Below are 13,550 nucleotides of genomic sequence, written 5' to 3' on the forward strand. Positions count from 1 at the left end.
AGGACCTTGAAATGCTTCTTACGAAGCCACTCCTTCGTGGCCCGGGCGGTGTGTTTAGGATCATTGTCATGCTGAAAGACCCAGCCACGTTTCATCTTCAATGCCCTTGCTGATGGAAGGAGGTTGTCACTCAAAATCTTACGATACATGGCCCCATTGATTCTTTCCTTTACACGGATCAGTCGTCCTGGTCCCTTTGCAGAAAAACAGCCCCAAAGCATGATGTTTCCACCCCCATGTTTCACAGTAGGTATGGTGTTCTTTGGATGCAACTCAGCATTCTTTCTCCTCCAAACACGTCTAGTTGAGTTTTTACCAAAAAGTTCTATTTTGGTTTCATCTGACCATATGACATTCTTCCAATCCTCTTCTGGATCATCTAAATGCTCTCTAGCAAACTTCAGACGGGCCTGGACATGTACTGGCTTAAGCAGGGGGACACGTCTGGCACTGCAGGATTTGAGTCCCTGGCGGCGTAGTGTGTTACTGATGGTAGCCTTTGTTACTTTGGTCCCAGCTCTCTGCAGGTCATTGACTAGGTCCCCCCGTGTGGTTCTGGGATTTTTGCTCACCGTTCTTGTGATCATTTTGACCCCACGGGGTGAGATCTTGCGTGGAGCCCCAGATCGAGGGAGATTATCAGTGGTCTTGTATGTCTTCCATTTTCTAATAATTGCTCCCACAGTTGATTTCTTCACACCAACCTGCTTACCTATTGCAGATTCAGTCTTCCCAGCCTGGTGCAGGTCTACAATTGTGTTTCTGGTGTCCTTTGACAGCTCTTTGGTCTTGGCCATAGTGGAGTTTGGAGTGTGACTGTTTGAGGTTGTGGACAGGTGTCTTTTATATTGATAACGAGTTCAAACAAGTGCCATTAATACAGTTAACGAGTGGAGGACAGAGGAGGCTCTTAAAGAAGAAGTTACAGGTCTGTGAGAGCCAGAAATCTTGTTTGTTTGTAGGTGACCAAATACTTATTTTACCGAGGAATTTACCAATTAATTCATTAAAAGTCCTACAATGTGATTTCCTGGATTATTTCCCCCATTCTGTCTCTCATAGTTGAAGTGTACCTAGGATGAAAATTACAGGCCTCATCTTTTTAAGTGGGAGAACTTGCACAATTGGTGGCTGACTAAATACTTTTTCGCTCCACTGTATGTTGATTAGTGCTGGGGGGAAACGATTATTTTGAAAACGATTAATCGGGCGATTATTTTTCTGTTCGATTAATAAAAAACGTAATGTATCTCAAATAAATACCAAAAAATTCTTAATAGTTTTTTTTCTTTCAATGAGCGCCCCAAAAAACAACACAGCCGTTAGCTCTTAGCACTCAGAGCTCACAGCTCTTCATATCTGTTCAGAAACTAGACAAAAGTTAAACAAGTACAAACCACAGACTGCCTGTGTCATGGTGAATACAGTCGCTGGTTTGTTTATGTCTGTATAGGCCGTTGTTGTGAGTGTGGACGGTCGGAGCATATATAACGTTAGCTTAGCCAAGCTACATTTAGAAAACACGCATTTTAAAAAGGGTTTTTCGCCTGCCGTCTGTCTGCAGACTTGTCAAAGCATTAATTAATGGTTTTTACTAACCGGTATCAGTATGTTGTTACTTCGGCATAATATTGAAACGTGTATTACAATTAAATCACGGTCAAATATGTTCATCTTGTTGTAGTTGTAGCCGCCTTGCCAGCGATTCTCTCTCTAGTTTAGCATACTCAGCCCGACTCAGCCTGGTTGTTCCTGGCCCTAGAACCACGATTTAGTCGGGCCAGTAAAAAGGTGAAAAAGTAGCCCCGGGCCAAAACTAGGCCACGTGGAAGCGCAACCAAAAACGGGCCCCGCATGGCTCGGCACGCTTAAAGCGAGCTACCCGCTGCAGTGGAAACGCGCCATAAGCTGACTAACGTTAGTCTAATGTTATGTTTGACTCGTAAAGGACCACAACATGAGTTAGCTCTCTGTGCAGTTAGTTCGTTCCGGGTTAGTAGTGGCTAGATAGCGGTGTACTGCAGACGTAAACTAGCTACCATTCCAGCCAACATTAAATGCTGAAAAACGTTAACTAACACACAGCTGGCACCGCTAGCTAGGTAGCTAACATTAACTACTAACCAACCAAGCACGAACAAACCGCACGGAGAGCTATAAGATAGTTAGCACTACCGAAGTGCACAGAACTCAAGCTGCACAACACACTACACAAACGTGGAATTAATTTAGCCAAAGTTAGTACTTACTTATCATTGTTCCCTTCACGAGAGACAAGGGGGTGCCTCCGCTTTAAATGCTCCAACACAGCTAGTGTGGTATGCCAACTCCATTTGGCAAAGACTGCAAATAACAATGCCTTTGCGTTTTGGACTAAATGTAAAGTATTCCCATGCTTTTGAAGACCTAGGGCGAGATGTTTTTGTTTGGGGGCTTTTTGCAGGGCTTCGTGCGCAATCCTGTGAGGAGGAGGTGGTAGCCGTTTCAGTCTCCATTGTGTTTGAAGTGTGATTGCGAACTGCTTGTTGCTTTGGGTGACCCACGTGTGTGTGGCGATGCGTCGACGAGGAAATCTGTCGTCGACGAGATTTTGAAGTCGATGCGTCGTTACAGCACTAATTGATATTCCTTCATTGTGGTAAATGGCACATTTGATATAAGCAGTTAAGGTCTTTGCTTCTGAGTGTGTGGGATGTAGGATTACTGCTCCTATGTTGTTTTGTTGTCCTGATCTGTGTGCTGTTGTGCTGCTTGGATATCATTTACAAACCATCGTCAAACTGATCTGAGGGGTTTCTGAGGATGAGGGCAGGTATTTCGATTAAACTACCGAAATATGCACTAATACCAATTTCCAGTGCAGAAGGAGATTTTTTTTGTTCATTCGAGACACATTTTGGGATTAATAGAGGAACAAAGTTGTGAGATATAAGGCATAAGATGATCATTTATATAGTCCTTACAGAATAATTAGATTTAGATAAAATTGTTTCCCGAACACCACCTGACTTTTTTTTCACCTTGACTTTAATCTGAATACTTACGTGGGTATTTAATTAGCTCTCATTGCTACACAAGTTATATTACAGCGCCAGGCAGGATGTTATCGGTTATTAATCAAAGCTGTTTGGAATCAACAGTTTGTAATGCCCTATTATCCCGCCCACTCCTTTAGGCTCAGAGCTCTGTGTCTTTGATGCAGATATAGCCAATCTATTTCAATTACTCATGTCTACTGTCCTCAGTCTCTATATACACTGAACAAAAATATAAATGCAACACTTTTGTTTTTGCTCCCATTTTTCATGAGATGAACTCAAAGATCTAAAACATTTTCTATATACACAAAATAACCATTTCTCTCAAATATTGTTCACAAATCTGAAAAAATCTGTGATAGTGAGCACTTCTCCTTTGCCGAGATAATCCATCCCACCTCACATGTGTGGCATATCAAGATGCTGATTAGACAGCATGATTATTGCACAGGTGTGCCTTAGGCTGGCCACAATAAAAGGCCACTCTGAAACGTGCAGTTTTGCTTTATTGGGGGGGTCTGGGGGGGGTCCGAAAACCAGTCGGTATCTGGCCTCACGCAGTGCAACACATCTCCTTCGCATAGAGTTGATCAGGTTGTTGATTGTGGCCTGTGGAATATTGGTCCACTCCTCTTCAATGACTGTGCGAAGTTGCTGGATATTGGCAGGATCTGGAACACGCTGTCGTATACGCCGATCCAGAGCATCCCAAACATGCTCAATGGGTGACATGTCTGGTGAGTATGCTGGCCATGCAAGAACTGGGATGTTTTCAGCCTCCAGGAATTGTGTACAGATCCTTGCAACATGGGGCCGTGCATTATCATGCTGCAACATGGGGCCGTGCATTATCATGCTGCAACATGAGGTGATAGTCGTGGATGAATGGCACAACAATGGGCCTCAGGATCTCGTCACGGTATCTCTGTGCATTCACAATGCCATCAATAAAATGCACCTGTGTTCGTCGTCCATAACATACGCCTGCCCATACCATAACCCCACCACCACCATGGGCCACTCGATTCACAACATTGACATCAGAAAACCGCTCACCCACACAACGCCACACACGCTGCCATCTGCTCTGAACAGTGAAAACCGGGATTCATCCGTGAAGAAAACACCTCTCTAACGTGCCAGACTCCATCGAATGTGAGCATTTGCCCACTCAAGTCGGTTACGACGACGAACCGGAGTCAGGTCGAGACCCCGATGAGGACGACGAGCATGCAGATGAGCTTCCCTGAGACGGTTTCTGACAGTTTGTGCAGAAATTCTTTGGTTATGCAAACCGATTGTTGCAGCAGCTGTCCTAGTGGCTGGTCTCAGACGATCTTGGAGGTGAACATGCTGGATGTCGAGGTCCTGGGCTGGTGTGGTCTGCGGTTGTGAGGCCGGTTGGATGTACTGCCAAATTCTCTGAAACGCCTTTGGAGACGGCTTATGGTAGAGAAATGAACATTCAATTCACGGGCAACAGCTCTGGTGGAGATTCCTGCTGTCAGCATGCCAATTGCACGCTCCCTCAAAACTTGCGACATCTGTGGCATTGTGCTGTGTGATAAAACTGAACATTTTAGAGTGGCCTTTTATTGTGGCCAGCCTAAGGCACACCTGTACAATAATCATGCTGTCTAATCAGCATCTTGATATGCCACACCTGTGATGTGGGATGGATTATCTCGGCAAAGGAGAAGTGCTCACTATCCACTGGATAATAACTGCAGCGATGTATATGTTTTAGCTGAATACACGTTTTTTTAACCCTAACTGATGCAGTTAGTCACTTCTTTAATGTTTGTTCTTTCTGATGTAAAGTCAAGGTTGTAACTGTTGGCAATGAAGTTGTGGGGCGCTGAACTGTTCCTTTGATTCTTTTGAATTTTGATATATGAGGGTGAGCAAGCATCTTGAGGAACATTCATCATTAACTCCTCCAAAAAATATAGTTTATTTAATAATAACACTGAATATGTGAATCATAACACTGATTGACAGCTGATAGGAATGATATGATTGTTGATATTATTATATTCATACAGACAAACATCGATGAGACAGTTAATTAATGTACTTATTGCAGCAGCCTGCATATATTTGGTACCCCTGCTGGTCTAAGAGTGAAACCAACTCATTCAGTTATTGTTCAGTTAAAATTCATTCAATTATGTCTTCCACCTTATATATTTATATTTAAAGCTTTACTGATGTGCCACAATAATGTCATGTTATTGAGTTAAATTATCAATAGTGTGGCTTTCCAAGTTAACATTGATTGATATGACTGCGATTAGGGATGGGTACCGAGCCCCGGTATTAAACGGGCCCCGGGGCTGAATTATTAAAGACCGTGGTACCGTTAAGCTCCGACGTGAACGGTCTTTTTATCGGTACTGGAGACATGTAAAAAATATATGTATTATTGCTACACAAACATTATATTGCAGTTTTAGTGTTGCCAACTACGTTTCTAATATGCAAAAAGCGTGCAAAATGCGTCTTTTTAGTATTTTCGATCTTTCAAATCCAGGCGAGAGATCTCTCTCCCCCGCCTGCTTGCGAGGGGGCCGGGCAGTTTACACACACACAGCTACTACATGCAGCAACACACACACGGAGGAGATGGTGGAGAGAACGCGCTCCGAGGTGTGGTTAAACTTTACCCGTCTCGATGAGGACAATGCTCGTTACCAAAAGTGCTATAAGAGTTTAGCATGTAAGGGCGCATGAGCAATTTGTCTAAACATTTAGCAAAAGTGCTCCACATTCAGACGGAGAAATGCACCGTTTTGTAGCAGCTCTGTAGCCCCATCCACGAGTAACGTTTCCACATCAGGTGTTATTTATGCTAGCAGCAACACACAGAGTTAACTCAATTATACAAACATGGGTTAATGATTAGAGGTAACTGAGTTATTTATTTTGTTAAAGTTTCAGCTATTCTGTTTACAATTCTGTCATCAGATTATTTAATACGATTTGTTAAAACATTGTTGTTACTTTTGATGTGAAATATTATGTATTTAATTTAAATAAAAAGCAATGTTAGTTTTGTTCACAATTTGTTTAGTTAGTTTACCTTATTTTTTTCTCCAAAAGAACCGATAAGAGTACCGTTAAAAGACTGGACCGATAAGCGGTATAGATAAAAGTAGTAGTACCGTTAAAACCTTAACGATACCCATCCCTAACTGCGATTAAATCAGCATATACTTCTGCCAGGGGATGCCACCCCTCAAAATCTCCTGCCACCCTCTTGCCACTCCATGAATATGTTTCTAGATCCGCCCCTACCCCTGTCAAAAGATTAAAAAAATCTTGAAACAGTTAACATGTTAGTGAGTGAGCTTTGGAGATGATTTAATGCAGATTTGTATTTGTTTATTATTAATATCTCAAGGCTTTATGACACTTTTTGACAATCCTTTCCCCACCCGCCCCCAGTGGACAGTTTGCCGTGGTCAGAAGATGTCGACACAGGAATACGGGTGTGGAGTACGCTGCCAAATCCATCAAGAAACGACGCAGCAAGTCGAGTCGCCGGGGGGTGACGAGGGAAGACATCGAGCGTGAGGTGAACATCCTGAAGGACATCCAGCACCCCAACGTCATCACGCTCCATGAAGTCTTTGAAAACAAGGCAGAGGTCATCCTGATCCTCGAGCTGTGAGTAGCATCGTCTTTATCTCGTCTGCACGCATCACCACTGGGCACATTTAGAGGCACAAAATACAAATATCAACTGGAACATTTGCATAATAGGGCCCCTTAAAGTCAGTAGGGTCTAAATTGAGTAATGAGCTTAAAACCAAATACAGTTTACGGAGTTATTTTCCCTCTCCATTCATTTGACTGAGCCAAGACACAAAAGTAGAGGCGAACACAAGTACGCATGTTCTATTGGCCCAATGGAAAAAGGAATTTCTGCCTCCAAAGCTCAATCAAATTCTCTTTATACATCCATGCCCAGCAGAAATAACCGTGATGACATCATTGTTGTTTTTTTAACTTAAAGGTCACCTATTATGCAAAATCCATGTATTTTATACATAAACATGTATAGGGGACACATGTTTATGTATAAAAGACATGGATTTTGCATAATAGGTAAAAAGAGATTCTGAAAGTTTCAGGAAAAAAGATAAGCTCACTTTTTGTCCTGATCCATTTCTATAAAAACCTGTCTGAAAATGAGCTGATCAGATTTTGGCCACTTTATGATGTCATAACGAGTGTTTGGCTTGTGTAACCATTAGCCAATAACCAACCAAGGTATCCCCCCCCCACCTTATCACCTCCTCGAGCTCCTTGTGTCTCTGAGGGGCGTGGGGAGTGGCTCCTTATTTTCATCTAAAGTAACAGACACAGAATCAGCACTTTTGAAACAGGCCTGAAACAGAGGGGATTATGGGATGCTACAATGGCTGATCTGTTTGGTATTTAAAGCTAAACACTTCAGAGGCATGTTTTGTATATATCTGAGACCTGTAATATATTGATGAAAAACAGTGTAATAGGTGATCTTCAGAGCCTTGAAAGAATATTAAACAGTTTTCACGGGTTGTACCCCTGATGAGTAAATAGACTCACCCTTTTCATCTCTATCTTATTTGTTCTTATAGTTTTAAAGCTATAATAATTGTCCTCAAGGTAACCAGTGTTCAGAGTGCATGGATTGTAAACTGATGGAGGTGTCGTGTGGCACAAAGCTCACTAAGCACCAGTTGGACCAGTTTTACCGGTTCAGTTGGATCTGAAAACGCTGTCGGATTATTCATGTTTACATTACGATTATGCAGCTTATTCAAAACTAATACGCATGGAAGCAGAATACAAAACGGAACTTTGTTAAGATCCATATGTCACGGATATCATACTCTGTGCTAAATAAGAGACATGTAATCATTTACAAAACATCACCATGTTGTTATTTAACAAAATAATGTTGTTTAGTCGAAAAAAACGAACAGGAGGAAATGCAGCTCGGCTCTCGATTTTTAATCCGAATTTAATCATCATCTTCACCACGATCATTTATGTTTATGTTCGCCGAATTGACATGAAATCACTGACACATGTGAATATACTGTATTCAACTTCATTACAACGTTATTAACGTGCCTAAACTCAGTAATTCACTAAAAATATTTATATTTTAATGGAGCCTCGTCAGCAGATCAGCCTCTCTTTTTCCTCCCTCTCTTCGGACAGCGTCAGTGTCTGTTTCATGCAGCAGCTGATCCAGTAATGAGTGACCCGGCCGACAGTAAAAATAAACATATTTATAACTAGTTGTGTGTGTGTGTGTGTGTGTGTGTGTGTGTGTGTGTGTGTGTGTGTGTGTGTGTGTGTGTGTGTGTGTGTGTGTGTGTGTGTGTGTGTGTGTGTGTGTGTGTGTGTGTGTGTGTGTGTGTGTGTGTGTGTGTGTGTGTGTGTGTGTGTGTGTGTGTGTGGTGTGTGTGTGTGTGTGTGTGTGTGTGTGTGTGTGTGTGTGTGTGTGTGTGTGTGTGTGTGTGTGTGTGTGTGTGTGTGTGTGTGTGTGTGTGTGTGTGGTGTGTGTGTGTGTGTCGCTACAGGGTGTACTTTGAGGGTTTGTGACTCTGCAGACTGTTAACAGTACAGGCTCATTTATGATCTTGCCCTTGTTTTTTCTTCCTCTTAAATATTTATAGAACTGATCTAATATTTCCTCATTCCCAAAACACCAAACAAATGCTCTAATACATAACTATAAACCCTGCTACGGACTAACACACAGGTTTATAGGCCTCATCTCAGTTCAAACCAGTAAACACATGATTCCATAATTCAGATGTCCTCCTAATGTCCCCTGCAAATGCAGCTATCCTAATAAATCTGTGGATACAAATATGCGATTTAGTTGCACATTAATGCTTGAGTTTACAATACCAAGTATCATCAATGCACCTTTGCCTTAATGCTATTGACATTGTCCGATTAGTGACATCAGAAAATTAGACTTTTTCCAGTGTGCCATTGGATTGCTTGTGAATTGAAAAACCTTTGACAAAATGATGTACATTTTCCATTCGGAGTGGACTTCAGTTCCTTTTTTAAAGCAAGTTATTACAACCAATAGCTGCCATAAGAGCAAGTATGCTGAGCCACTTCTCCAAAAATAAAGGTCAACTTGATTGGAATAATTTAAATTCAACACTAATGCAACACAATTTTATTGTCTTCCTTTTTTTAATTCCTGACCTTTTGTCAATGTTTAATATAAGATTTGTCCTGAATTGAAGCCCTAAAAACCTCGTACATTTATAATGTCACACCCGAGTGGTGTCCTCACTCAGACAGCTCTTCTTCTGCTGCTGGACTATGCCTTTCATAATGAACATCAATAATAGATTAATATCAACAATTACATTTATATTGATTTAAGGTGGAAAAGGTTAATAAGTGCAAGCTCATTTGTAGATGGAACATAATTAATTCACTGTATTTCCCACAACACTGCTCTGCAAATCTTTCAAAAATACAAGCCTTTTGTTAACAAATGAAAGGATTCTGTCCACAGACAAACGCTAAATGGCTGAGTTAAAAACGTATTTTGTTAACCCTTTGACACATTATAAAGGTAAGCTGGTATCAGGATGTCAATATACTCTCAAAACAGATATGAGGGAAAAGATAAGAGACTTATGGCGCATTTCCACTGCAGGGCCTTGCACGGCTTAGTACGGTCAGGCCTTGGTAGGCCAGGCTCACTTTATGCTGCGTTTCCATTACAGTTTACTAGCTGTGGCAGGAACTATAGTAACGCAGTGTAGGCGGAGCCGTGACGTCATCTTCAATGAGAACCACAAAACCAACATCAGCCGTTAGCTGTTTGCCCTCAGAGCTCACAGCTCCTCATATCTGTTCAGAAACTAGACAAAAGTTAAACAAGTACAAACCACAGACTGTCTGTGTCATGGCGAATACAGTCGCTGGTTTATTTATGTCTGTATAGGCCGTTGTTGTGAGTGTGGACGGTCGGAGCATATACAACGTTAGCTTAGCCGATCTCCATTCAGAAAACATGCATTTTAAAAGGTTTTTCGCCTGCAGTCTGTCTGCAGACTTGTCAAAGCATTAATTCATGGTTTTTTACTAACTGGTATCAGTATGTTGTTACGTCGGCATCATTTAGAAACGTGTATTACAATTAAATCACGGTAAAATATGTTCATTTTGTTGTAGTTGTAGCTCCCGAGCCAGCGATTCTCTCTGACCATTCAGCAGTCGAGAGTGTTTACGTCACTAGTTTAGCATATTCAGCCCGGTTGTTGGCCCAGTAAGAACCTCGATTTTGGAAGGCCAGAAAAAAGGTGAAAAAGTAGCCCTGAGCCGGAACTACCCCTAGTGGAAAAGCAAACAAAAACGGGCTGGGTTTGGCACGGCACGCTTAAACCGTGCTCCGCGCTGCAGTGGAAATGTGCCATTAGAAAGAGATGTAGCAGTGTAATGGTGCTGGCAACTGCTTGGGAATTCCTGTTGGGATGCTCTCAGCCATTCTTGCTGTTTATTGGGGGCCGTGGAGTTTGGGGAGTGGTGGACAGGCTGGACATCTCTCTTTGAGGCTCCTCAGTGATATGTCTCACCTGAGGTTCATCTCAATATCCCTCCTCGACTCCTCTCTCCCCCTCCTCCGGGACTTGACCCGGAAATCGATCAAGACACGCCATGTTGAAGGACGTCCCAATCGCTGAAATGCACACGGAGGAGTCGAGGAGGGGTGAGGGAGGAGGCTTCCAGAGGAGACGAAAGGGACGATACACGAGAGCATGCGGAAGTGTTTTCACTATGTATAAAAGCCCCACCCCCACATTCACAGCTGGTCGATTTCAACATAGGAAAACGGAGAACTGGAAGAATGAGTGGAAAAGCGCCACATAAATGTATAAGTGCTCACAGCTCCGTGGGAATTATGCGCAATTCATTTCTTAAGGTTATACTAACAATTTAAGTCATGTTTAATGATCTTGAACGTCACTAAAACATAGTTATTAAGAAAGCTATTTCATAAATGGCTAGATCTTGATAAATAACAATTATTTTATAGTTTTGTGTTAAAATATTCAGTAGTTAAATTATTTAAAATTCACAGTCCTGAATGTGGGTTTGTGGTGAATGTGGGGATCTGTAGGACACACATTTTCAGAGGAAAGGCTTTCACATTACTATAATTATATTTTTATTTAAATGTAAATGTTACACCAAAACGGAACACAAAAGCAGGACCAACCATCATACATTGAATTCCTTGACTAACAAGAGAAAGATTCATTCATTAAAATAAATATTTAACAACAAATGGGCTGGTTCTAAGGGGGGTGCACATGTCATCATTAACAGACGTCGTTTAAAAGTGACGTTTGGTTTGAGTGAATCCCAATCAATACCTGAGGACTCCTCTGTCCTCGCGTCTCCTCCTCGTGTCTCTCGCTTGCATCTTACGGAGGCGGAGCTAAGACACAAGGAAGGGACGCGAGTGAGGGAAAGGAGGAGGTGAAATATTCAATTGAGATGAGCCTCTGGTGTCCCTGCACTGTGAAGCCTGTGTAAGACTGGCCAATCAGCTCTCCCTCTCTTCCTGCTGGCATCCATCCTGTCTGTTGTTTGGCTTCCTCTAACACCTCCACAACACATTCTGTATCTCTCACGCTCTGCTCTCACTGATGATATTGCTCACTTCCACGCTGCCTTGTTTTATCTTGACATGTTCATTTAAAATAAAGGGTTTTGTGGGGCGAGTGGAAATTGTCTTTTAGCTTGTTTTGAAGTCGAAACCTTTAAGGTCCCATGACATGGCCATTTCTACTGATCATAATTCCATTGTTGAGGTCTACTAGAATAGATTTACATTGTGCAATTTTCCAAACTCACATTGGTTTCTCATACAGCATCTCTATATAATAATAATAATAATGGATTACATTTTTTATTTAGAGCACTTTTACAGGTGCTCAAAGCGCTTTACAATGACATATTACACATATTAGACGTATAAATGTCATTACTGTGGACATTACCCACAGGAGCAAATGCGGGTAGAGTGTCTTGCCCAAGGACACAATGGCCTGACGCAGTGGCGGCCGAGGCGGGTTTCGGATTGGAGTTCACCAACGCCCCTTGATCTGATGATCAACGCTCTAACCACTGCGCCAAAACCGCCCGCCCGTATAGCCCGTAACCGCCCGTATAGTATGTGTATTACTCTCTGTCCTAAACGGCTTGTTGGAGCTCCTGCCCCCCCCTCCCTGTGAGCCCACTCTGTTCTGATTAGTCTGATTTTTACCATTTTATTGTCCAAGTTAAGTCAGGAAATAATCTGGAGTTTATTCAACACTGAACATTATCGTAAATTGCAGCCCTTTCATCCAACGTCATTAGAGATGATCCGATCACGTGATCGAGGATCGGAGCCGATCACGTGATTTTCAAAAGATCGGAATCGGGAGGAAAAAATCGGGGATCGGGATTTTATTTTTTATTATTATTTTTTTTAATTTTATTTAATGTTACAAAACAAAAATGACTATGTTCACGTCTTAAAGTCATCCTAAGGCCTTAGTTTTGGTTTAAAATTACACAACATCATGTATGTGTTGCTTCTTTTGGGCTTGTAGACCTTATAGACCTGGTTGGTCTAAAATAAGTTAATTTGGTCGTAGTTGGTTTCCACCACAGTATTTACATGGATATAAGCCCCGCTCCCTCTCCAGCGCGTCCTGTTTGAATGACAGGAGTTAACACAGCTGACAGCCGTGGTGAAACTCCAGCGGTTAGAGCAATGCGAGTATTCGCATCGCGTCAGTTGTGAACGCAGCATAATGCAGTTCAGAAACCACTGTTCTGACGCTTTTAAAGCAACTTTTAACAGTGTGATGGGCCCAAAGGCCATGGTGGCTGTAGGACGTACAATTATTTGTGGGGCATAACGGCCAGACCTAGGGGCTACGACGGCCATGGCCATCGTGAAAATCCCACCCTGGCGCAGCAGTGTCTAATAGTAGCAGTAAGCTAACAAGAGGAAACAGAGAAAATGTCAGGAGTTTGGAAGTATTATAAAATTGAAAGCGAAGGCAGTGTAACAGCCAGATGCAATGTTTGCAAGGCGGACTATGTTCAACACGACCAATCTAATACGCCACCTGAGAAACAAACGCCAACAACAACACGACGAGTACAGTGTGAGAAAAAGTTTTTAGAGAGTACTTGTCCATGGACAAGTGAGTTTAGCAATTTACTTGTCCGAATACATTTTTCACTTGTCCAGAATGGACAAAAATTGGGGCCACTGGAATCTTCTTCTTCGCCATCGTATTTAACATTTTCCCACGGTTTTTTACGACACCGCTAACGTAAGTGAGCGGTAAGATTTTAGTGCATCACACATAGGGTTGGGTATCGTTTGGATTTTAACGATTCCGGTTCTGCTTTTCGATTCCGGTTATTTTCGGTTCTCGATTCCGGTTCTTTGAGAGGGTAAAAATAAGTCCC

At 42.2% G+C, this 13,550-nt stretch overlaps 1 protein-coding gene across 3 annotated transcripts in view; it reads left to right on the top strand.

The window, feature by feature from the left end:
- dapk1 (death-associated protein kinase 1) overlaps positions 1 to 13,550 on the top strand; it is a 110,568-nt gene that overhangs the window by 44,463 nt on the left and 52,555 nt on the right. For all 3 annotated transcript variants that reach the window (XM_034216632.1, XM_034216634.1, XM_034216633.1), the window contains exon 3: positions 6,486 to 6,707. In XM_034216632.1, coding sequence (XP_034072523.1) covers positions 6,486 to 6,707 — 222 coding nt within the window. The remainder of the gene's footprint in view (positions 1 to 6,485; positions 6,708 to 13,550) is intronic.

The sequence above is a fragment of the Gymnodraco acuticeps genome, unplaced genomic scaffold, assembly GCF_902827175.1.
Source record: "Gymnodraco acuticeps unplaced genomic scaffold, fGymAcu1.1, whole genome shotgun sequence".
Taxonomy (NCBI): Eukaryota; Metazoa; Chordata; class Actinopteri; order Perciformes; family Bathydraconidae; genus Gymnodraco; species Gymnodraco acuticeps.